The sequence below is a fragment of the Rhinolophus hipposideros genome (genome assembly GCF_964194185.1).
Source record: "Rhinolophus hipposideros genome assembly, chromosome: 6".
Taxonomy (NCBI): Eukaryota; Metazoa; Chordata; class Mammalia; order Chiroptera; family Rhinolophidae; genus Rhinolophus; species Rhinolophus hipposideros.
This window is the reverse complement of record NC_138052.1, coordinates 82,790,384-82,814,870: the sequence shown is the minus strand read 5'-3', so window position 1 is coordinate 82,814,870 and position 24,487 is coordinate 82,790,384. Positions and strand designations below refer to the sequence as shown.

Here is a 24,487-nt window from a genome sequence, read left to right as displayed (position 1 = left end):
CAACATATGTTTACTATTGATCAAAAATCACTTGGCTAAATACACCAATAACATCAGTAAGGAGTATCCAAAAGCAGTAATAAGCTCTATAGGATAGTAACTATTACAGTAAATGTCAAAAGCTCACCAAATCGGGGGAGAACAGTACTGAAAAAGTCATAAATCAAAACCTTGCCAGGTCTGCCCCTGAGAGACACTCAGGCGTCTCTCACACCACTGTTTGCTAGTTCCCAAGAATGCTGCTGTTGTTGTCTTTGTTGTTGTTAGAAGTCAAGGCATCTTCTGATGCTATACGCTGCAAGCTGCATACGAGGGTTCTAGATGCTGACAAGTTCTCAAGAAGGCTAAGCCTGGGGAACAACACTGGAGAGGCCGGGAACCAGCCAGCTGTCACCAGGCTGTTCGCGGCTGGAAGTCAGGGCATCATCCTCTGGTGTTGTAAGCTGCGTGTTGCCGGACGTCTTCAAAATGTTAGAATGATGAGAAATCACCAATCACAAATGACCAAATGATGAAATAATAATAATAATTACACTGCCATTTGAAGTCTGTCTTATATATCTCTTTAGATGCTCCCCACAGCCAAGTTTTGTGTTCCTGCCTCCCTCTCCGGTAATGGCCAGTTCCAGGAGGGTCCGGCAGTTACTGATATGAATGTTGCCCATCCGGCCGAAGGGCTAATTCATCCCGATAAGCAATGTCTACTGTGCTTGCTTGGGACCATCAGCCCAAGGTCTCCCAAAGCCTGGCAACGTGCCTGTCATGTCGTCCTGATATAACTTAGCTACTTCTTCACTTCGTCTGCTGATGTCAGTGAAACAGACAGAACAAAGAGGGAATTCTCTCAACCCCTGATCAAGAATCTCTTTAACCCTAAGCTAATCATCACCTCACAGCACAGAGAGAACAACAAACATCATCTCATATCTTCCCTGCTCAGAAGGATGAGACCAAACAGAAAACCTCATCTCACGTCTCCCCTGCTCGGGAGAATGAGACCAAAGGGGGAATTTACTCACCCCTTGATCACAGCACAGATATCACCTCACATGCAGGAGCAGACAAAAGCTAATGGACAAAAGCTCACATCAACCAATAAAGGCAAATTTTCCTCCACATCTACCCTACAAATAGTCGGGCATGCATGGAGCGTAGGCCGGGGGTGGGGAGGGGATGGTGCAGAAAGAGCCCAGGTCACCTGGTAGGAGCAGTTCCATCATGGGGGGTGGATATGCATGTGAGCAGCAGAGGACCAGAGCAGATTTAGGCTTAGAAAGAGGCTCTGGTGGCCACGTGGACGAGGCTCAGAGGGAGGCAGGCCAGCCCTACAGGAGGCCCTAACAAAGGACTAAAGCAGTGGTGGTAGAAAGGAGAGGGAGAGAGGGATGAATGGATGGAAGGATGGATGAATACAGGACCGAATGAGTGAATGCCAGCAGTCAGACGCAGACCAGCTGTGCCTCTCAGGGACAGCTCCACTATTTTCAAACCCCTGAATTCTGCTGTGTGTGGAGGTAGAAATGAAGCAGCTACTATAACTCCTCCCTGCTGAAGAGTTCCCATGAGGTGAAACTGTGCCCTGACATTATCAAGGGGAAAAACAAGTCTCTCCCAACAACCTGCTCTCCAGAAACACTTGCCCCCAACCCAGGGGAGTCTCGGGCAGGCATGAAATGACTCGGTGCCCAATGGCAGCATGAATCCCCCGGAGGCGAGGCCGTCCTTTCCTGCTCCATTCATTTTCAGGACCAGATGGTGTTTGCCTCATTGACTTTCACTGCTGATGTAGTCTTGTTTGCTGGTTTTTCACAGGTTGCTTCATTTCCTTTATTTCAATTCATTCTTCCACTTGCCCCACTTTTGTGCTCTCTGTCACTTCATCACGATGGCAGGGAGACACCTGGAGCTCTCAGCAGGCGGACGTTTTGAGGGAACCAGACAAACCTAGTTCCCACAGCTCAGCCCTCCCAGCTCTGGGAAAACATCACAGTGGGAGCCTTGAGAACAAACAGTAAACTCAGTGTTATTGAAAAACTGTTGATTAAGCAAGATGGCAAGGCCACCAATGACAGCCATGACCAAAAGGACGATTTCCGGTCCAAACTACTTCCTTCTCCCCAGGCTCTCTGTTATCATCTTGCCTGAAGACTAAGTCTAAAAAGCAACTGCGAAGATTTTCCTCATCCAGTTGTCTATTTGGACCCCAGCAAGGATGGACAATCGGCTTAGCCACCCGCTCTCACTGTCCCCAGGTCTCAAGGGTCTACCACCGAATCGAAGGCTCCATCCTTCCTTTCTAGTCCACGGTCATCCTCTTCCGCTTCTAAAATTCAGGTCTATTTGCTGCTGGTACCAATGTTTCCAGCAGTCTCTGTTACGTCTACAGCCCTGTCGAGTTGTGGCTAGTTGTTGACTTGTTTGCGTCCGAGTTCCCCTGGACATTAGGCATTTCTATTCTGTCTTCTTCAATAGACTCTCAGATTCTCAAAAGTGAGAATAAAGCCTCACTCCTCCTTTTCGGCCTCCAAGCATCTGGGGCATGGCCTGTTGGGTGTCTGGGACTTGCAAGGCCTGGATTCTAGTTCTGCTCTAGCGGCACTGTGGGTTCTCAGGCCAGCACTTGTTCCTGGCCTCTCAGTGGAAAGGCCAGCTTCTGTCACCCACATGCCTTATCCGGGTTTGGATACAATGAGTGTGACCTGTAAAGTGCTCTGACAGCCTGTGAAGAAATAGGACAGAGAGACTCTTGGCCATTTCTAGAAAGTGGTCAACACCAAAACAAACAAACAAACAAACAAACAAACAAACAAACATACAAAAACAAAACAAAAAACCCTATCTTACATCGTCCTTATATTTTCACCACTCTTGTGTACCCTGGTCTTTCTCACTTGGTTCTGCTACTTGCTTTTCTCGGTCCTCCTCCTTGTAAGTATTTGTGACATCATGTAACTGTATCACATTTGGATGTAATTGACTCTAAATGAATTGTTCCAAAATCTTTTACTGATGAGCACGTGGTTTCCTGGGCCTGGACTCTGTGCTTTGGTGGTGGTGGTGATGGTCATGGTGGTGTGTGTATTAGTGGAACTGAGAGAAACAACTGAGCACGTGCCAACTGCTAGCCTCTCTGGATCAATAATATTAATGATTTCAGAGACTTTCAAAGAGCGATTGCCAACTCTTTTCGCTTTTTTCCATACTATTATCACTATTACAAGGACATCCCAAGGTGCTTTTACTTAAAGACATAATAGAATGCCCCAGATGAGAGGACTGTTGATTTGCTTTCAAGAGCCACAACTTCAATGCTTCATAGAGGGGTGGGTGGGTGGTTGGGGCTAGGCTTGACCTTAATTTGGGGGTCAAGATTTCAGAGGGAGGGATAGGACGGTCTCCTGAGAGCTCATTTTGTGCTAGTAGTCATGTGACCACTTATCTGCCTTACCCTGAGAATTTCCGCCTGCTTCTATGAAGCAGCTGCTTTCTATGTTTATAAAAATCTAGGGCTTCACTGGAAAAACAAGGTAGTGTTTAAGAGTCCACACTCTGGCACCGACATGCTGGTTCCACATTCTGCTTTGTCCTTTACTGACTGGTGTCCTTCTCGAGGTCCTCCATCTCTGGGGGCCTGTCCCCTGTGACTTGGGGTGTGGGAGCAGAAGGGTTGTCTAATGGTGAATGATCGCTGAGAATCTCTGGTGGTCACTCATTGTAGTGCTGGGGAAGCCAGAGAGAGAGAGCATATGGCTCCAGGGAGAAGACAAAGGCCTGAGAAACCTATGAAAATCATTCATTCATTCAACGTACGTTTCCTGAGGGCCCACTGTATGTCAGGCATTATTCTAGGTTCCAGACCAGTGCTGCCCAGTAAAAATTGAATGGGAGCCCCATACGTAATTTAAAACTTTCTAATAGCCACATTCAAAAAGGTGTGGAGCAGGTAAAATGAATTTTAATGATGTTTTAGTTAACCCAATATATCCAAGGTATTACCATTTAGATATGTAATCAATATATAAAGCCCTAATGAGATATTTTGTGTTCTTCTTTTCACCCTAAGACTTTGAAATCTAGTATACATTTGACACTTTTGGCACATGTCCAATAAGGACTACGTGGGCTGTGACATCTGACAACCTGAACGTGGAAACAGTAATGACGACTAACACTTATTGAGTTCTCATTAGGAGAGAGGCATCGTGTACACGTTACACAATTCCATCCTACAGCACAGCCAACAGGTATTGCTTCATTCACACTTATTTTACAGAACTGTGGAAAGGGAGGCGCAGACACTCGAAGTTGCTCCAAACCATAGGGCTGCTGTGTGGGGAGCCAGCAAACCAGGGCTGACTCCATGTACCTGGGCACGCGTTTATTATCCCAAGGACTGTGTCCCTGTAAGCTCATCAGCCCATCTGAATCGGTTAACGTGCGGTTGGGTCTCAGCTCTCAGGGCTGTTGAGGGGGCTAACTGTTGTAAGTGAAATGAATTGCCTCCTCTGTCTCACTTAGGACACCAAGAACGGTCACATCCCTTTGAATTCTTCAATTTAGATTAAAGCCACCCATAAGCGAATCAGCAGTCACCCTTTTAGGCTCCTCCCTGTCCATGGAACTTTCAGAGTCCTAAAAGATCTGCCCGGCTGCAGAGCCACAGGCCACTGTCCCTGTGTGCCATCCAGGGCCATGTGGAGCACTGGGCCTCTCCCTGTGAGAGCCATTGGGTCGCAATGAAGTTGACCTTAGGTAACACCACAGGACCCCACCCTCACGGAGGATTCCTCAAGTCACAGTTCAGGAACAAGTTAACTTAAAATTTCAAACTTTTGAACCCACATTAAAAAAATCAGGGTATTTCACATAAAAATCTACAGTTTTTCTCAAAAAAAAAAAAAAAAGACGATACTCCGTCCATATTCCCACGTGGCTACCGCTAAGTAGCAGCTGTCCCTTTTAGAGGGGGCATGTGCTCACCACTCCCTACTGATCCCTGGCACTGAAAATCAGAGTTTTCATTTGTCACTATGTTTACTGCTGCTTTTAATTGTGGAGACCTAACTTGGTGTTCGTGTCTCTATGAGACAGGCCACACACCGAGGAGGGATGTGTGTCTCCTAAGGCCGGCAGCGTTACTGCTTTATCTACTCTTCCCTTACCCAGCACCTTGAAACACCTGCCCAGCTCTCAGGATCCAGTCCTTCAGCCCCCACACAGCCATTCTCCTCTCCAAAACCCCCCTACACAGTCATTTTCCTCTCCAAAGGCCTTACGCCACAGCAGATTCTGGTACCCATTCCTGCAGAGCCTGCAACCTCTAAGCCTCTTCCAGTTCTGACGAGCCTTGGACACACTAAGCATTCATTCTGTTCTCCAATGACACAGTGTCAGTGCGTGAATGTGCTCCTAAGGGGGCCAGCCTCAAAAACCCCAGTGGTCCATTTCTCTTTGACTAGAAGTTGGGGAAACATCAACCATGCCTCCCTGAGGAGACCATGTGGCAAGGTGGCTATGGGCACAGATTCAGAAGCCAGACTTCCTAAATCTAAATCTGGCTCTTACCCCTCACTCCTTACGGGAACTTGGAAACGTTACTTGGTGTCTCTCAGCCTTGTATCAATAGCTGGCACAACTAGTGTAAGGGATTGCTATCATCCTTACAAAAATACAAATCAAGCTTATAGCCGGTCACCCCACTGTACCGTTTAATCTGATGGGCACATACCAGGCATAGAAACAATGCTACTGTTAACTTTTCGTACCATCACCACGGGCTGCCAACTCGGGGAAAGACTTCTTTTTGAGAGTTTCTGATTTCATAGTAAGGACTAAGGACACTTCATCACTTTTCCATGCCAGTAAATATTCATGGTGGTATGATCCAAGAAAGCAGGCCCAACCAAATAGTCCCTGTTCACTCTGGTTTCTGCTCAACAAAAAGGGAGACGTGTACCTGAGTACAGCAGACACACAGACCCTTTCCACAGATGAGGCGGCCCAGGCCTGCTCCCATGTGTGAACACACGTAGGGCGGGCAGCATGGCTCCCCAGGCACACCCTCAGAGGTCAGGCTACAGCACACAAACTGTAGCAAGAGAAAGGAGGGAGACTGCTCTGTAGACAGAACACAATTGCCAACCCAAAGGGCAGGATAAACACAGTAGGGGACCCAGGTCAACTAGACACAGGGCAGGCCGCTTTGAGTGCCTCAGGTGAGGTTGTGGAAGGGGTTTTGTGTACCCTGGAGACACTGAACGCACAGGGGGTGGGAGTCAGGAGGCTTGGGTTCCAGCCCACCTGTACTGCCGACAAGCCGAGTGACCTTCAGCAAGCTCTCTACTCTGCTGGTCCTCAACCTCCTCAGCCAAGGAGGGGACAAACCAGGTCCTCTTCTGTCCCTTCTGGCCGTGACGCTGTGACCCTCCCCTGGCTTCATACTCGAGTGGCCATGCTTGTGACATGTTCTTAGTCCTGTCACAATACACTGTGATTCCCCAAAGCGAGCACTACATCTATGATAAGATCCAGCGCCTGTATCAGGTGCTGCTTAGAACCTCAGACCTAAATTGGGCCCAGTCAAAGCTTTTTTATTTTTTCATTAGCAGGGGCTTCTATGCTGGGCCTTCCGAACTTATGTATTTATTTATTAATTCTTCCATTAATTCAACATTAAATTCTTGTCACTTATAACATGGTGTTGGCACTGGGGAGAAGAATGAGACAACCCAGGGCATAAACTCCAGCAACTCACCCAGAGGGCATGACCTCGGACCTCTGAGAACAGGTGTGTCAAAGCATCCTGTCATGCCCTTGCTTAAGATGTGGCTACCTCGGGTCACCCTAACTTCCTGAGTCAGGTGTGTGCAGGGCGTAGCAGAGCCACACCAACCTCTAGCGCCATCTAAAGCACCATGCTATCAAGGCCTCTTCCTCGGGCCTGAGTCACGGTCACCTTCCGTACTGCACACCTTCTCTCTCTCCTTCAGGACCAGTGGATGGTCTGAAACCAAAGCATTTTCAGAGATTTTCCCCAAACTGCACGTATCCTGGACTCCGGCCTCAGGAGCCTCTCTTCCCAGAAGCCTAGACGGCATCCCACTGACTGAGCCTGATAATAAATGAGTTCATTACCTCAGCTGCTGGGGCCCATGACAGCCCATCTGCTGGCAAGATTAATTAAACCTTTGACTGGCGATGGAGGTGCCATCTCAGGGCAGGAAAGCAATTAATCGGAGCATCTTCCAGCCGACAATTTCTGATGAATCCTAGAGAGATCGACACTAGAAAGAGAGAGCAGGGTCTTCATGGGTTGGTCTCATTGCCATCTTCTCCTTTACGTTCCCTGCTGGGTCTCCTTCCTGGGAAGCCTACTCTAAGTGGAGGTGGAGGGGGGAGCCATATCCTCACATTCTCCAAGTGGGGCACGGGAACGTTTCCTTACAAGAGGGCTTTTCCACTCCTCCCAGGAGTGGGGAGTGTTGGGGTTACAGAGGGTTTCATTCTCCTTTCTTGACCTTTGCTGAGCACAGTGAAATCCCCAGTTTTCCTCTGCACGCGGAGATGTGCTCATCACTCTCTCTGTTCTGCCAGCTGTGTGTGGAGCGAGGCTGCAAGGGAAGGCCTCGGGGTTCTTCAGCCTGTGGTACCAGAAGCCGTGCATTTGGTGGGATGTGGGTGCTTTTCCCTCAAGGCTGCTGCTTTGGTCCCCAACTGTCTGTGATGGGGCAGGCTTCTCTGTGAGAACCCAGAGGGAAAGGACTCTCAGACTCTGAGGAGGAGCTCCCACCACCTCCGGGAAGACAGAGGCACCACATTTGTCCTCTTTTCTGCAGCCCACGGGTCCTAGGACATCGGTATGAGATCCAAGGTGGGCTTCTCACTTGAATGAAACCATAGTAGGTACCCCTTTGTGTCCTCAAAACCTAGAAAAACTGTTTGGTCTTTGGTCTACAGAAATTCTGTGCCTGTTTCTGTGTCACTTCTTCCTCCACCTCTCAGCCCCATGCTCTTCTATGACCCCTGAAACTCACTCCAGTGGTAACAGGTTAAATTATTATATGTTAGGAGCAACTTCGCTTTAACAAAGACCAAAGCCTTGTGCTATAGAAGTGAGGGGTGCATTTTCAGAACAGGAACCAATGAACAGAGGTAGGCAGCTCTGGGTCCTCTGGACCGCCTAGAAATGAACTTAAACACTAACGCATTCGATCAGCCCCTCTTTTTCATATTCTCAGCACTACCCCTTCCCGGAGTTGGCATCATTTCACCATATCACCGGGAAGAAAGTGGGGTGCAGGTCCCTCCTCCGGGTGGCACGTCATGTGAGAGTCTCCTACTCTCAGGAATGATGTCCCGGAATCGAGTGTGATCTTGAGTTAACCCATGTGTATACTTGGTTGCTTCTAATAGGTGTTTGTGCTTTTTGGTACCATGAAGGGAAAGGAGAGATGACCTGGAGACAGATGGGTTTGGGCTGTCAGGCTGAGTGCGTATTGAGCAAAAATAGCTGAGAGAGGAGGGTGGGGAGGAAATCGGGGTCGTCCTCGTGGGACGCTGACTCACACCAAGGGCTGGCTCAAGTTCTCCCTTCTCTGCCGATTCACTGTGGGAACGTAAGGAAACGTCTCCATGTGTCTGCACGCTTCTTTTACATGTCCATTTGGAGATTCTCTCTAGACTTCTTATTGTATGAGAACATGGTGGCAATCAGGAAAATGTCATGTGATAAGAGTTCTGAATTTTAACAGGGGAGACTCCTATCCCTTCGTTTCAAAGCCCCGGTGGCTCCCTGAGAAGGCTGGATGTGCTCAGTCTTGGCTGTTTGTTTTCTGACGTACCTACAACAGGGCCCCGGCACATGGTAAGTGCTCCATAAATACGTGTGGAAGAAGTTAGTGAAAATGGAGGAGAAAGGCTTGAAGCATCTTCGAATGCTTCATGTAGTCCAATTTGAATTGTTTTAAAGTCATGGAGCCCTAGGATCAAACGACATCTTACGTGTCCTCCCAATAAGGGAAATACTGGAGAAGGGGCTGCCCTGGTTCAAGTGCGTGTGAATGGAGTGGGGAGTTTCCTCGTTTGCCCCCATTCTGAATTTACCAAGCAGGACATGAAAGGAAGAGACTGCAGCCCGTGGAGCTAGCCCCGGCCCCAGGGGCCTCCTTCCCGGTCAGGTGAGCTGCCCTCACCTCAGAGGCTGTTAGACCACCGGTGGATGAGCCTGAGGTACCCTGCCAGGCTACCCGCCCCCCAACTCTTCTCGATCAGAAAAGCCCTACCTCTGTCATAAATGTCAAGCTTCTACATAGGCTTCCATTTGAGGAAATGTCCATAAAAAAAGTCTTTACTGAAGCAGAGGCTGGTTTTGGAGGGGACTCAAGTGCCCTTTATAATGACTCTAAAGAAGTCAGAACAGCACACACGAGGCAGGGACCAGACGTGCACACTCCACCCTCTGCTTTGTTTGGGGGTGACTGTTTCATTCTCTGCAGTGAACACTCTTGCCTCACTGACTAGGATTTAATTCGGTAGAAGTAGAGGAGAGGTGAGGAGGAAAGGAGACAAAGAATCCCCACTCTGTCCCACCCAGCCTGAGAGGCAGAGACCGAATGTCTGAAGGAGCGCCCGGACATCTTTTCTGCCCGCGTCCCCGCAGGCAGATTTAGAGGTAAATATTGCCCAGAATAGGAGGGAAACACAAGTTGTTGCCCAAACTTGGTGCCCAAACTTGGCTGCACATGGAATTAGCAGGGAATCTATAACCACTACGGATGCCTGGCTCCTGTGTTCTGATTTAGTCACCAGGGCTGTGACCTGGGTGGCAGGAGTTTTTAGAGCTCCGCGGGTGATTCCACGAAGAGCAAAGTCTGGGAACCGCTGCACCAGGAGCGGGGATGCAGGCCTGCCTGAAGGCTCCCAGTGAGTGGCCCCTGTGATTCTCAGCCCACTTCTCACAAAGTGGGGGTTCTGGGGGACAGGAACCCAGCCAGGACCGAGTTGCAGGATGTGAGAAGGCGGGGCCCGCATATCTGCAGCCCTGTGGTTATTCTGCTCCACGGGGCTTCCTGATCCACAGGACACAGGCAGAGGTAACACAGACAAGAACTTTGCGGGGGGCGGGAGGGGGGGGCTGCAGAAAACATGTGGCAGACTGCAAGCACTTCCTGTACAGGGGGAAAGATGAGAGAGACAGGAGGGAGGGGGATGAGGTGTGGCAAGGTGGGGCAGTGAGCAGCCCAGCGGCTTGCTCTGAGAGGAGTGGAAAGAGGCTGGGGGCCCAAGCGAATCCAGCCTGACTAGTGGGCCAAAAGGGGCAGATGAGCACATGCCCTTGACTTTGGGCCTTGTTTTCCCAGGAATCTCAGGACCCAAGGCAGGTGGGAGAGAGATTTCCCACCACGGAATGGCTGTCAGGGGGTCTGGCTCTGGGCCATCCCTCCACTCCAGTCCTTTGATCGTTGCCCTGGTTGGGACCCGCATTTGCTCTGCTAGATGATTCCAACAGCTTCCAAACGGCTCTCCCTGCAATCTCTCCACCCTCTCTGCATATTGCTCCAAATAACCTTGCTGCCCAGCTGAATTTCTCTTTTCAAAAACAGTTTTTCTCCATGCTAATTGCCCTGACCTATTTTTGCAGTCTAACTGATCACCATTTTCCATCATGCGACTCACCCTCCAGCCAAACCAAACCACTTACCCTTTCCTGGACCTGGCCTGAACTCTGCTGCCCTCTCTTTGAACGCCCTCTCCTCTCTATTATTAAATTCTTGTTCCATTCATGGTCTGTCTTAAATGCCAAGTCTAGGAAGTGTCCCCGGTTACCAAGACTGAAACCAATCTCTTGTTCGGGGCCTCTGAAGCTCTTCCGGGGTCCTTTCTCTAGCCTTCCTCACCTCTTGGATTCTGGCTGTTTGTGAACTTTGGGAGGACAGGCAATGTTCTTCCTCTCCAATCTGAAGAGCCCATCAGTGTTCTGGACACAGCAGGGGCTCCACGCATGTTTGAGATTAGTTTTATAGACAATGAACCTGGGACACATTGTCAGGGAAAGGCTGGGCACGTGGAACTGCTTGTGGGGCCCTGGAATATCAAGAGAGGCCCCCCTTTCAGCCAGCCTGGTGTTGGATTCGACTCCTGGGTCCCATGGGCAAACATAGGACAGGGCCACATGCCTGGGACCAGACAATGACCACGTGGTCTCTTCCCTCAGAAGAATTCACGAAGCAAAGGACACAAAGACATATTACAGCAATAGGTAACAGCTCACTTGTATGGAACACTTTTATATCTACATTCTCAATCAATGCAGACACAGATTCTCTCCTCACAATTCAGCAGTCTGACCCTCTCTGCTCACACAAGATGCACAAATGTTCATTATCTTCCCACTGAGCGAGATCTCTCTCTCTCTCAGAGATGAATACAGCAGCTCTGCACGGGAACATGTGCTGAGGTATGTACACGCTGGGCACAGGATTAGGCCTCGTGTGTGTAATCAGTGAGTGTACGTGTTAGAGGGTTTGAACCTGTGTGTGCACATGTATCATGCTGGTAAAGTCAAGGGATTGCTTCTGCCTCTCTACCATCTCTCACACACACACAACCGGGCACATGGCAGTTTATGAACGGTGACTAAACCTCTTAGGATACTAATCAAAGTAGCCCATAAAAGGCATCTAACTCTGGTGCTGCTGGAGGACCCAGGGCCCAAGGAGCTGTAAAAAGGGGAGGGACATCTTTAAACAAAGGAGCCAGGTGAAGCCACACATTGCTGTGTGACCAGCCTGCTGAAGTTCCCAGACTTGAAACACACACACATGAATGTGCAATGCGTGCAAATACGTCTCTGCCCACCTAGAACTCAGACTGCTTTGAGCTGTCTTAGATCGCCATCCCTCATCTCCAACATCCCCCAAAAGGCAGCTGTCCACTTTGCAGGAGAAACCAAGACGGCTTGCAGGAGTGACGCACCTGGAGCACAGAGCAGGTTAACGGCAGGGGTGGGGTTGTCACGGATGAGCTAGTCCACGTGGGGCTACTGGGGTCCATTTGTAGAAGGCAGAGCAGGGCATGTTAGAGCCACATAGATGCTGGTGCAGAAGAGGAAGAAATACAGAACTGGAAAGACTGACAACAATGGGACATACTGTGCACTTATCATGTGCCAAGCATTTTATGTGGGTCATCCTTTTACATCCTAACAACTCTGGAAGCTACGTAATATCAACATAAACCCTGTTTGACAGTTGCAGAAACCAAGGCCAAGAATGGATGAGAAACTTGGCCATGGTCACACAGCCAGGGCAATGGTAGAGGCAAGATGTGAAATGGTGGCAGTCTGATTTTCAGCTGCCTTAGAATATCTGATGGAAATGAGAAAGCAGGCTTGTAGCAGGAGAAGCAGCATGGAAAAAGAGTTGTGGAATCACCCAATGGCACAGTCTGCAGATAACTGAAGCCCTACATGATGGAATTGAAAGTCTATGTCTGTATTCCTTCCTTGGTGCCCCTCCCCCCCAGTTCCCAGAGCTGCCCAGCAGGGCCAGCGCAGGGCCTGCACTTGTGGTGGGAGAGACAGCTGCACTTCCTCAAAGCACTCACATACGTCCTGGTGTGGGGAAAGCAACGCCTGTGAGGGGCACGGCATGCTGTCCCAGGCAGGCCCTGGGTAAGGAGATGCAGGAGGCCTCTGTGTTATGGCAGGTGGTGGGAACCGTCCTGGCTCCATACGGAGGTTTGCACAGAACCTCTGGCTATGGCACGGGTGGCAGGGGGATCGGTGAATAGGGGTGGGGTGGAGGGGGTTGGAGGTACTGAAGTTTACTGCCACGGGCTTACTCTGTAGGGAGTGTTACTTCAATTGATAGATTTTAAATCTCAAATAAACCCACCAACAGCAAAATGGAAGATTAGAAGGGAAAGACAACTTGTCTGCATTTACACAGCTAGTAAGTGAAGGAACTGGGTGACAGTGTCGATTGGCTAACCCAACATTCATTCCTTTCCCCTTCTTCCTGCACATGCTCTACTAGGATGGCTGAAATATGGATCCTCTCACTTTGCCAAGCTTCCTTGGTGCTAGGGTTAGACACGCAACAAATTTCTGCCCAAAGATTGACTGAGATCTCCCAAGCCATCTTGTTCACGGGTAAAATGCAAGCAATTTCATTTTTATTCTGTTGCTTACAGAGGTTCAGGGACTAAGGCCACATAGCTGTTCATTGCTACTGACATTAGGATTTAATACACCTAAGAGTATCTAGTGTCCATGTGATACTTTGAAGCATTATGCCATCACACCGCTGAAGAACAGAAAGGAGGCTAGCGCGGGATTACGTTCAGGTGGAGAAAAGGGGCATTTCCTTCCCTCCAACATGACCACAGAAAGCCAAGACTATCTAAGCAGGGATTGTCAACTCTGGTTAGGTGGACTGACCTACATGGGGGTGAAAGTGTGCGTGTGCGTGTGTGTGTGTGGAAGCCCTCTCTCCTCCCCGTCCTCCTAATATTCCCCTGCTCACTACAGGAAGGAAGACTTACAAATGTGACTGGTGCCTGCGTCATAGGTATTAGGGGTCAACCGCTAAGTTATATGTGTGATAAACTTCAAATGCATTTCTACTTTCTGCTCCACGCTGCCAGCCAGGCAAGAAAGCTGGGGCCTACTCTTTCTGAGCAGGACCGACAAGACGGTCTTGCTCGATTTCAGGCATGGCAGCCAGCTGCTGACGAGATGTGGATGTAGGAGGCTGATTACAGACCCAAGCCAAGAGCCACTCCTAGCTGTTCTGCACTGATTTCCATTTTGCATCTGTTCCTCGTGTATTTAAACTCCAGCAGGCAGTTAACAGGAGGGGTGGGTGGCAGGGCAGAACATGGCCATTCCTTGGGCCCTGGTACTGATACTAACATAATATGGTCAAAACCTGTGGGGACCATACTCTATAGGCCACATCCGGAGGACACTTGTGAGAGTGAGAGGCTAGCACTAATTACACCAGGACAATTCCCAAGTAAACTGGGGTGCACGGTCACCTTATCAAGACTATCGAAACCTGCCTTCAGTCCTAACTCCCTATCTTGACCACAGAGACTCTAATTTTCATGTAAAAACTAGGTAAGAAAATCTAAGTCCAATAGCAATAGATAATGATAAAAACTGCCACTGGAATGCTCAACATTCTAAAAGAAATAGGATGGAAACAGAGACAGGAGGCAGACCTATTAAAAAGTTCCACCCATGCCTTCTACTTTGAGTTTTCATAATACAATACCATAATGCTTTACTTGTGTAAAGCACTTTACTTACTGTTTACAAAGTACGGTCATGGGCACGCTCTTTCTTAGTAAGCCTGGGAGGCAGGTTTAGCGTCTTTGACAGAGGCCACACAGCAAGCCGCAGAGGCAGAATTCGAATCCAGGACCTGGGCTGCCCTCGTGTTGTCTCTCTACCCACACTGAGTCCCCTCCTGGCATCTACTCCAAATGAGCTATCAGCCTGTGTTCTGAACCTAGAATACCCGGGGGAAAGCGGACAGTACAAAATGAGGCCAAGGTGAGATCGTAGACCAACAGATTATATGTTGCCTGAATCAAAATTAGCTGTAAAGCCAGTCACTAGCACTGTACATATTCAATACAGAAGTATATACGTGTCTATTTTCGAAACAAACTATCCTTGACTAGCTGAAAAACTGCCTGTCCCAACATGGCTTTCTGAAGAATTTTCCAAGATTCTAAATTTTCCATGTAAATTAACTGGCAAAGGATTAAACTCCAACATTTAAAATAGTGGTTCTTACCAAGGGGCACAGCACGTACCCTGGAGAGGGCGTTAGGGTTGTGACTGGGGCATGAATGCCCCTCCTTTCTCTCTACCTCCTCTGTAAGTCAATAAACGTAGTGACACAGAAGACGACAGTGTTGATAGTGATTTCCAATTCACACGCATACAAGCCCATCATTTGTGGGACTAATGGTCCTGAGGCCTACTAGTAGAACCTGACTGATGACAGTGTACTCCCTGCTGCTCTCCCAGGGCCACCCCGGGCAGCACACCTACGAGTTCTATAGATCGGCAAATCGCAGGCAACAGAACCTCGGTGTAGTCATTCAAAACATGATGCCCTTATAAGACTAGTGTCCATCGGATACCCTACAAAATCTTTACAACATTATTGATTATATTCCCCAAACTGTTTAGTCTTATTAGGGAGACCACTTATTAGGGAGACCACTTCATGGGCGGTGCAGATGCCCGACCACTGCAATGTACACCTGAGGCTGAATAATAATGAATGTCAACTATAATTTAATATCTATATGTATGTGTATATATATTAAAACAGTTGACAAACATATCTCTATCTACATATGTATGTCACACGATGTGGAGTACAGCACGGGGAACAGAGTCAGTGGAACTGTAACAGCTATATACAATGTCAGAGGGGTAGTAGATGGGGGGTTATCATTTTGTGAGGGGTGTAAATGTCTAATTATTACATTGTTTTGTGCACCTGAAACTATTTTTTTAAAAAAACAACCCATGATGTCCTTAAGATGGAAAAAGTCAAGAACCACATGACTTCACTCATATGTAGGATATAAAACTGAAAGCAACAAACAAACCAACAAGACAAACAAACCAAAACTCATAGATACAGACAACAGGATGGTGGTTACCACAGGGAAAGGGTGGTGCAGGGAGGAGGCATAAGAGGGTAAAGGGGGTCATATAAACGTGACCGAGGGAGACTTGACTCGGTGGTGACCACACAATGCATGAGATAGTTTATGTATTATAGAACTGTACTTAAAACCTACATAATCTTATTAATCAATATCATCCAATGCATTTAATAAAATTAGAAAAACACATAGGAGGCCCCTACTGAGAACACTGTGCTCTGACCAACCCTGCACAGCACAGGCACACTGCCTACATGAAACAGATTTAGAAATTACACAGCTAATTTAGTCCTTTCTCTCCTTAGCCTATTAAACTCATTTCTTCCTGCAGGTATTCAGGTAATTTAGGTAAAAGCGGGACTGGGGAAGCAAAAATAACCCACTACATACAACATAAATCAAAAAGTATCAGAAGATCTAAAGGACTAACTTGATTCCAACTTCTCTTGGATTGACAGAAGGATTGTTTTCAAAAGGAAGTTCCCCAAACTGCCTAAGACAGGGACGCTTCTGAGGCGATACTCATTGAACGGATTCATACTGCCAGGAGGAACTGATGAGAATAATGTAGAATTTTAGGAACAAAGTTTTCCCTCTTGATTCTATGAAATGTCTGTTTTATTTATCCGAGTCACAAACATCCCTGGGCTTCAACTATTGAACTGGACAGTAAGACGTGGCATCCTGCATTGGGGTTGCTTTAAATGGGCACCTGTATGTCAAGACTGACTCAAGTGTGCACAGTACTGAGGGGTGTCCTAGAGGCCCAGTAAACCACTCCTCTCTCCCCTCAGGGACTGAATGCTGTTCTGCGTGCAGATCCGTTTTCAGGCAGTGCACAGAGGGGCTTTAATCTCAGCATAGCACAGAAGAATTCCTTTGCAGACGATTAGTAATGAACAGCGGTCCATAGGAGGAGCGAGTCATATATCCCTTGGATGTTATGTTGGTAAAATGAAGCGAATCAACGGACATTTGTGGAGGTGCTGAGGACATATATGGGAGACTGGGTACCACAAAGGCTGTGACACCAAGGAAGGAAGGGTCAGAACTCAGGGGAGAAATGAGGTCAGGAGAAACAAAATAAAGGTTTTGCTATTTTCTTATTTTAGGAAAGGAAACATCATCCAGATAGAAAGGAAAGGAGGCTCAGGTGGAGATGGGAAACGAAGTGTTTTAACACAATCAAAAACTTTTTCTCGGTGAAAACTCCAAGTACAGTAATGAAATGATATTAATAAAATCCTAACCACTGGTGATGAATTTCTCAGTTTTTTCTTTTCTTTTTTCAGGGTTTACTGATATGTCAGAGTTTGAACCAAAAGAGCATCTTTTCTTCACGAGAACACTGTAACTCGCTGCTGAAAATGGGTATGCACGAAAACTGTGGTCCCCTTCCCACCCTGCTAAAGGAATAGCACCAAATATATAGCCAAAGTAATGTGTGACTAAAGTATTCAATAGAAAGAGAAATGGGTCAGAACTTACCCATGATTTTCCAAATCCAGCTTTCTGTTGCTAGGAAACAAATGCCATTGTTTGATCAGGGTAAACTGTGATCGCTGTGAGATGAACAGACAACAGACTACACCTCCTGGGGAGGGCTGGAAACGCACCAATGACCAGACCATAGTTCTGGGTGAGATAACTTCCTGAGGGCTGCAATCCTCACTAAAGTACCACGTCAGGAGGAAGTCCATTTTCCAGGAGGAAGCGTCAAAGCACGTGTATTATATACGGAGATCAGTAAGACCACAAGAGAAATAATGTATCAATCAGAAAACAATGATATCTCTTTATAAACATGTATGGGGTCTAAATAGCCCTTATACACTCATGTGTATGTTTATTCCATAGAGAATCAGGTGATTCACTTCCAGGTAACCTGCAGGAACCAACTCCAGCGCTTCCTTCCGGTCGCCTTAAATGGCGTCTTCCACGTTGTTCTATGTACAACTCTCAGCACGACAGTGATGGTAAGGCTCGCAGATCCCCACACATCCAGGATCTATATCAAGTCCAGCTGTAAACAGGAACAGTATATTTAGAAACGAACCAGGCCAACTTCAGTCCACAGCTTCTCTGGTGAGAAAGGGTTTAACGACAATGGCTCTCGTCACTGGGGCATGCGTGGACTGGCACACTTATCCACTGCTAACTATATTAGGAGTTAAATACCAAGTATCACATTACAGTACTAAGAACTTCTCCACGAAAGGCTGAAACGTTTTACTGGGCAGCTGTCACGTGAGGCTTAAAGACAGAATGCTTCCACACATGAACGATGGATATAAACGCCCACACGTCTACACAGCCTCCCAGGCATCCAGACACTGTGTGACCAGGTCTAAAACCCCCGAATGCCTGTCAGCCTATTTTGTTTACATTAAGTTAATTGAGAACATTTAATAATTAGGCTTTTTACAGGCTGTTTTTGTCAACCCACACAAATCGCATGTTGTATTGCTTATTTGGTTGAGAGCAATTGCAGTAAATTGTAACATTCTGCTATGTTACTACAGGAATAGCAGCCCCAGCTCTGTAGTCCTTCGAAGAAGAGGATTAAACTGAATGAATAACATAAGTAAAACCACTGAGGACAGGGATTTCCATTATAAAGTCACCTATCTGATTAGATTTATAATGGCAATAAATAATAGTGGAGGGAGCTTCTGGTGTGCTGGAGATTGATACACACATAAGAAACAAGTCTACAATATGCAGCCTTTGTGCTACATTTACAGCTTGGAGACTTGGGTCACTGGAACACCTGGCATCCGTTAAAAGCACTTACTAAATCATCCACGTCACCGCCTTCTTCAAGTGCAGCTGGTGCGTCTTCACTTGGATTTTCTTTGGGGGCCAGAAACTGTGAATATAGAGTCGGTCATGATACCAAAATGACATTTCCCCCTCTTTTTTTTTTTAATTTTTTTAAACAATAACCCACACCCTTCGGACCAACTCATTTCCCCCTCTTTTGATGAAGGAACAGACTGCTAGCATTGTCATGGGCAAACCTAAGAAATTTGCTTAGCAAAGTCTCACTACAAATGGCTCAAAAGAAACATCAGCTCGACGTCTGCTCCCTCACTTGGGCCTGGATGAAAAGACTAATTTTGAGGTTGAATAGTCCACCTAAACAGTCACAGAGGAAGTTCTGGGGAAGAGGAAGTGAAATGGCTTGCAGAGGCCGTGACAGAGTGGAGGGTCCTACGTCAGACACTGAGAACACCTGATATTCCCATTTGTGCTTCCACAGGAGATATGTGAGCTCACTGGGGTTAAGAAAAGAACCAAATTCTCCAACCCAGTATGTCTTGGTCTCTTCTGAAGGGAGCATAAGAATCAAGGGTCTGAACTTAAAGACTATAATCAGCGATTCTTCAACCCCCCTGTGGACAAAAGATGTAAAAGGAAAAACTTCTTGTAAATGATGTGAAATATAAAAAAGGAGGAGCTTGGGAAGCGGTTCAATTCCTTTTCTGGAAATCCTTCAACTTGTGTTAGAAACTGAAAACAGGAAGGTGGATGAGAAAAAGTCTCATGCACACTTCTGCTCAGCAGCAGTGTTCTAGACCCGGAGCTTCTAAGAGGCAGATAGAAAGCGAAGCAAGGGCCTGAGCTGAAGTGTGCAAGATCTAGGAATGAAAACAAATTCAATTTTAAAAGCGTAGTAAGTACCCTTGAAAATCATTTGAACACCTGCTGTCCATCCTGTTCCTCCAACAGACAGCAGCGGGGACCCTTTTTCTCCACGACACGTGGTAACTGCATCTAAAAGCTCAGTTTTATCAACCACTTATCTATCCTAACACTGGAGTGATCTTCTGGTAGCATAAGTACTGAAAATGGTAACAGAGATGAGCCCATAGGAGTGAGTGTTTGAATAATAAGAGGGGTCGTGGAAGGTGGGGCTGCCTCTCGCTGCTAGCACTGCTCAGGGCCAGTGTGCAAGGAGCACACGTGTCACGCGGCCAGCGTACCTGCCAGCCCACTTCTGCTCTCCTGCTGCTGTCTCCACCCAAGAGGGAAAGTGTAGTTACACTTTTCTCACTTTCTCAACATGAAAAAAACACAAGAATTGCTTTCCCTACACATTCCTGTTATTTTTATGGTACAATGGCCTCTAAAACCTCAAACTTATAAACTAACATATGTCTCTAACAAATCACAGAGTCACCCTCTGAATATCAGGCTGAGCACAGCAAGTCTTAGGAAGCAAGTGCTGCACGTCCTCCCATTCCTCGGGTGTAAGAGCTCACACGCACACTGAGAACGGCACCGTGGACGCAGCCTCTCTTCTGAACTCTTTCCCCTCAGTCACAGCCACCTCACCATTCAGTATCTTCTAGTTTGACTGAGACATGAAGGGATTCATCTTTTTCTAAGGGCATGGGGGTCCTTGCACAGCCGTTTGTTGTGTGCAGTATGGCAATCAGTGGTGTAAGAGACGATGTGAGCAGTGCTGTACAGCCTGGAACACAAAGGTGGTGCAGCTTCTTTGTCATTAATCTATTTATTTATTCTGGTTGGTTATTAATAAAGATATCTGAGGGCCAAATACAGGTCAACAAGTAAGGAACCCACATATGTATTTGCATATGGTTTATGTCTGAAGATTAAACCTATCCTAGATTCCCAAATTGATCTTTATGATTCTCCTAATTATTAACATCATTAAAAATAATTTTTGTTTTGTTACTTTTCTCATTGTTATTAATCCCCACATGATTCTCCCTATGGCAGAAATATATGGCTAAAGGTTAAGACATCCAGTTGGGGTGAAGAGAATAAAAAGTAGAACCATGTCTGCCATAAACCTCTGTGGGGCCACAAGTGACCAGCACCTTCTAAACACAGACAAACTCTGGCCTGAAGGGTTGGATAGTCTACTACATCTGTGATCACCCCTGAATAACTTGGTACGTGGTAGGCACTGATTGATAAGTCTAGAAAACCCCTTAAGTTGTTTGGCACACAGCCCTAAAAATTCCACTTCCCATTCCTGCCCCTTTCACACTACAATTACAAAATAAATTAAGATAGGACTGTCTACACAGTATGACCACGGTATATGTAATTAAACACAAATGGCACATCTCTGAGACTAGGCCAAATTCCTAGGAAGAGAGGAGCAGCAGCAAACAAACTGTCACTTCCATCAAGTGTGAACATCTGCAACTGATTTTCCTGATAGATCTGCTCGGCATTTCTGGGTAAGCTAGTGATGGCTAAAAGCTGGGCTGCCATCTCATATCCGCTGAAGCCCCAGGCAAGGCTGAGCTCTTACAAAGATCTCTCCTCACCATCAGAGTTTTTCACTGCAAGCAGTTTCCAGGTTGTGCAGTGACAGAGAAGCCAGAGACACAGCAGAGAAGTCAGTGACTGGCTGCTTTCTTTGTAAATCCAACAGATTCTCTGGAAGCATCAGGAAGGGGCAGGAATCAAATCTCGTGTGTGTGTGTGTGTGTGTGTGTGTGTGTGTGTGTGTGTGTGTGAGAGAGACCTCTGCAACATGCTGAAGAATTAAAGAATAAACAGAAAGGACACTTGTGTGATACACTCCTCCTTCCTCAGAACACCATCATTTACTTGGGGCTACCAAGAAAGAGCCTTCTTACTTGGAGATCTGTAGGGAATGGGTAAATTATTACTTTTCAATCCTGGCCACAAGCCAAGAAATGGCATCAATAACCTCTGTATAGAAATTCCCATTTCTATCCCTTCATAAAACTAGAACCTAACAATCAGCTTGTGCTCACACCCTTACCATTCCCCAAATTAAAACACATGGCTTCCCCTGGGCTTATTCCAACACCATCAGGTGATTCCAAAAAAAAAAAATCACCCACAATCCAGCTGTATAAAAGCATCAGGAAGAATAAAGTCCACTTGCGTGTATTTTGTCTAAAATGACACACTCGAGCTTCGTTAATGCCACCTGTAGTTTATTTCCTGTTATAAAGGCAATAGAGTAGGGCAGAGAGATCCTGCAGCCTAGCGTGTTAGACCAGAACCACGGCCTTAGCTGTCAGTTCCTCAGCAACCCTGGGCAAGCCACTTAACCCTTCCATAACTAATTTTCCTCAAAAATAAAATGGGAATGCCACTACTTACCCCATCTAACTTAGGGGGTTGTAGTGAGTCTCATGTAAAATGAAGTATGCCAAAATGCTTTCTGGTACTTCTTATGTTCTAATTCCTAGCAATATACCCAACGTATGTCCACCAAATGGTATGTACAAGAATATCCATAACATTTTTATTCATAATGGCCAAAGTCTGGAAATAATCAAATGTCCATCATAAGAAGAATGGATGAGTCAATTGTGGTATAAAACATAAAAGGGAATAGTACATAGCTGGAATAAAGAACGAACAACTCTTAACTTCATGAATCATAAAAGGCATGATTCCAATTGTAAGATTAAGAGCACGTGAAACTATTCTCAAGTGACAGATATCAGAACAGTGGTTATCTCGGAGGCAGGGGAATTATGTCTAGGAAGGAACCAGGGAGCCTTTTGGGGTGATGGAAATATTCTCTATTTTGATCTGGGTGGTGGGCACCCAGATGTACAAATGTGTAAGAATTCATCAGGTTGCAAATTTAAGATTTGTGTATTTACTGTATGTAGGTTGCACCTCAATAAAAATTTAAAAATTGTATCTTAAAAGTATCAAGCTCTAAACAAATATAAGGGAACACTGTGACATTTTCATTATTGCTTTTCTTGTACTCATGTAGAACAACTATACCAGAGATTTAAATCAGAAAAGGAAAGTAGAAAAAGAGCAAAGGAAAAAATGGGGTCCAACAGGGGCCCCCAGCTAGAGACAACTGTTCTCAAGAAATAATTCTTAAATTCTGATCTTATAATCCTTCATGGGACACTGGAGATCTCTTACACACTCACACACACAAAATGGGGTGTACTTTTGAAAGAGGGAGTGTGAGCATCTCTACGTAGGTGTGGTGGGTGGCATTCCAAGGCGGAGGCATGGAAAGGTGGCGCCATGGTGTGGTGGGAAGATAGCCAGTAGGAGTCCAGGGGTCTGGATTCTAGTCAGTTCTGCTTGCCAAGAACTCGCTGCGAGACGCTGAGCAAGTCAACTTCAGCTCTCTATAGAGAGCATCTGTAAAATGCCCAGATTGCTAAACTCTGAGCATCCATGATGCTAGGGTGGAAAATCAATGTCAACAACAATGAAGAAAGCTAACTTAGGTAGCTACAAGGAAAAGAAGTGCTAACAAGATGACTTTTCCCCCATAAAGCTTGTACCAAATGATTATTTAGGCACAGTTCAGCCTCTTGGAATCCCATGAGAAACAATACTCTACAGCCATGCGACAAATCCTCTTTCCCCTCCGTGTTCTTAACATGGGGTAAACAGAATGGAGGACTGGAGGTCGTCCTACAATTGGTTTCCCGGCCAGTGACTTACTGTGACAGCTCAGACAGGTCATTTTACTTCTCAAGGCCCTAAGTTTCTCATCTATAAAATATGGAGTTTGCACTAGATCAGTATTTTTCAGGTTCTGTTCCTTGAGGTCCTGAGAGTTCCGAGTCCTCTGGGCAGGGCTACTCCCTGAGTGCCACCCCACTGCCCACCAACTGAGCAGCACCACCTTTCTCTGTTTTACATGTCAGGGTTCCTTGTGAGCTTTCAGTTTTAAAAATAAAAACTCAGTGAGGAGATCATTAGGATTCTTCCTAGCTGAATAAAATTCTGTTCAACGTAAGCCAGTGTCCTCTGCCTTCGATAAGACTGACTGTTTAGATGGTTCTAATGAGGGGCTTCTCAACAGCGTCCTTATCAACATTTGGGGCCCGACAAGTGTTTGTTGTGGGGCTGCCTGTGCACTGCTTTGTGTGATGCTTTGAATCATCTCTGGCCTCTACCCACTACGAGTCAGCAGCACATCCCCTGCTGTAACCACCAAAAATGTCTCGAGATTGCCAAGTGTCTCCTGGAGAGCAAGATCTCCTGGTTGAGAATGGTGTTCTAACCCTAACACAGATTAGCAAGAAGAAACTTAAAATAAGAAAAAGGGTTTTCGATAAAGAAGGTAAACTTCAAGTGGAGAAGCAGCCTCTCCATTCATAGTCCAGGTCTCCTGCCGAGTGTGGCCTGGGGCAAAGCACTTCCCAGATGCGCCTGCACTGTGTCAGGATGAACAGCCACACCTCTGCCTAACTCGTGAACTGACGGGTGAAGGGCACGCAAGGGCTACAATGACTTTACCAAACGTCAAATGTTAAGGGCATGTCTAATAATAACATCTAGAAACGGACAAAGTTCAGTGAAAGAACTGACAGATTATAAGGATAATAAAAATTAATGTAAAGGGGGTAATATTTATGTGGAGGCTTCAAAACGAAATGAGCGGTGTCAGCACATGAGGCTCTTTAGCTCAGTCATCCTTCATTATACCTCAGTCCTCAACCTGATTCAGCTGTGAGTCAAACACTGCGTGCTGGGCCCTGGGTGGGACGTAAGGCAGCAGCACTGCCCTCCGGAAACTCACACGATCAGCTACAAGGCAGCAGAGGAGGAACGAGACAAAAAATAACCCTACACACACTGAGGGAGAGCTGATCTGAAGCGGCGGGCAGGACAGGATGCCGTTAAGGGAACGGCAGGAACAAGGCCCCAAATGTTCATCTCATGGCTACAGTTAGGCCAAATTAAAAATGCCCTGAAGTTCTATAAAGTCATTTGGCAGAAAATGTCGTTTGGGAGAGTAGTAAGAATACACAAGAATTTTTTTTAAGCACTTTGGCGGAAA

The 24,487-nt window shown here is 46.6% G+C and overlaps 1 protein-coding gene across 2 annotated transcripts in view; it reads right to left on the bottom strand.

The window, feature by feature from the left end:
- Positions 1-15,839: 15,839 nt before the first annotated feature.
- Positions 15,840-24,487, bottom strand: part of XRCC5 (X-ray repair cross complementing 5) — an 84,207-nt gene continuing 75,559 nt past the window's right edge. For both annotated transcript variants that reach the window (XM_081051180.1, XM_081051181.1), the window contains 2 exons: positions 18,488-18,562; positions 15,840-17,716 (listed from right to left, as the gene is read on the bottom strand). In XM_081051180.1, the coding sequence (XP_080907306.1) occupies positions 17,702-17,716; positions 18,488-18,562 (90 nt within the window). In that variant the 3' untranslated portion in view covers positions 15,840-17,701. The remainder of the gene's footprint in view (positions 17,717-18,487; positions 18,563-24,487) is intronic.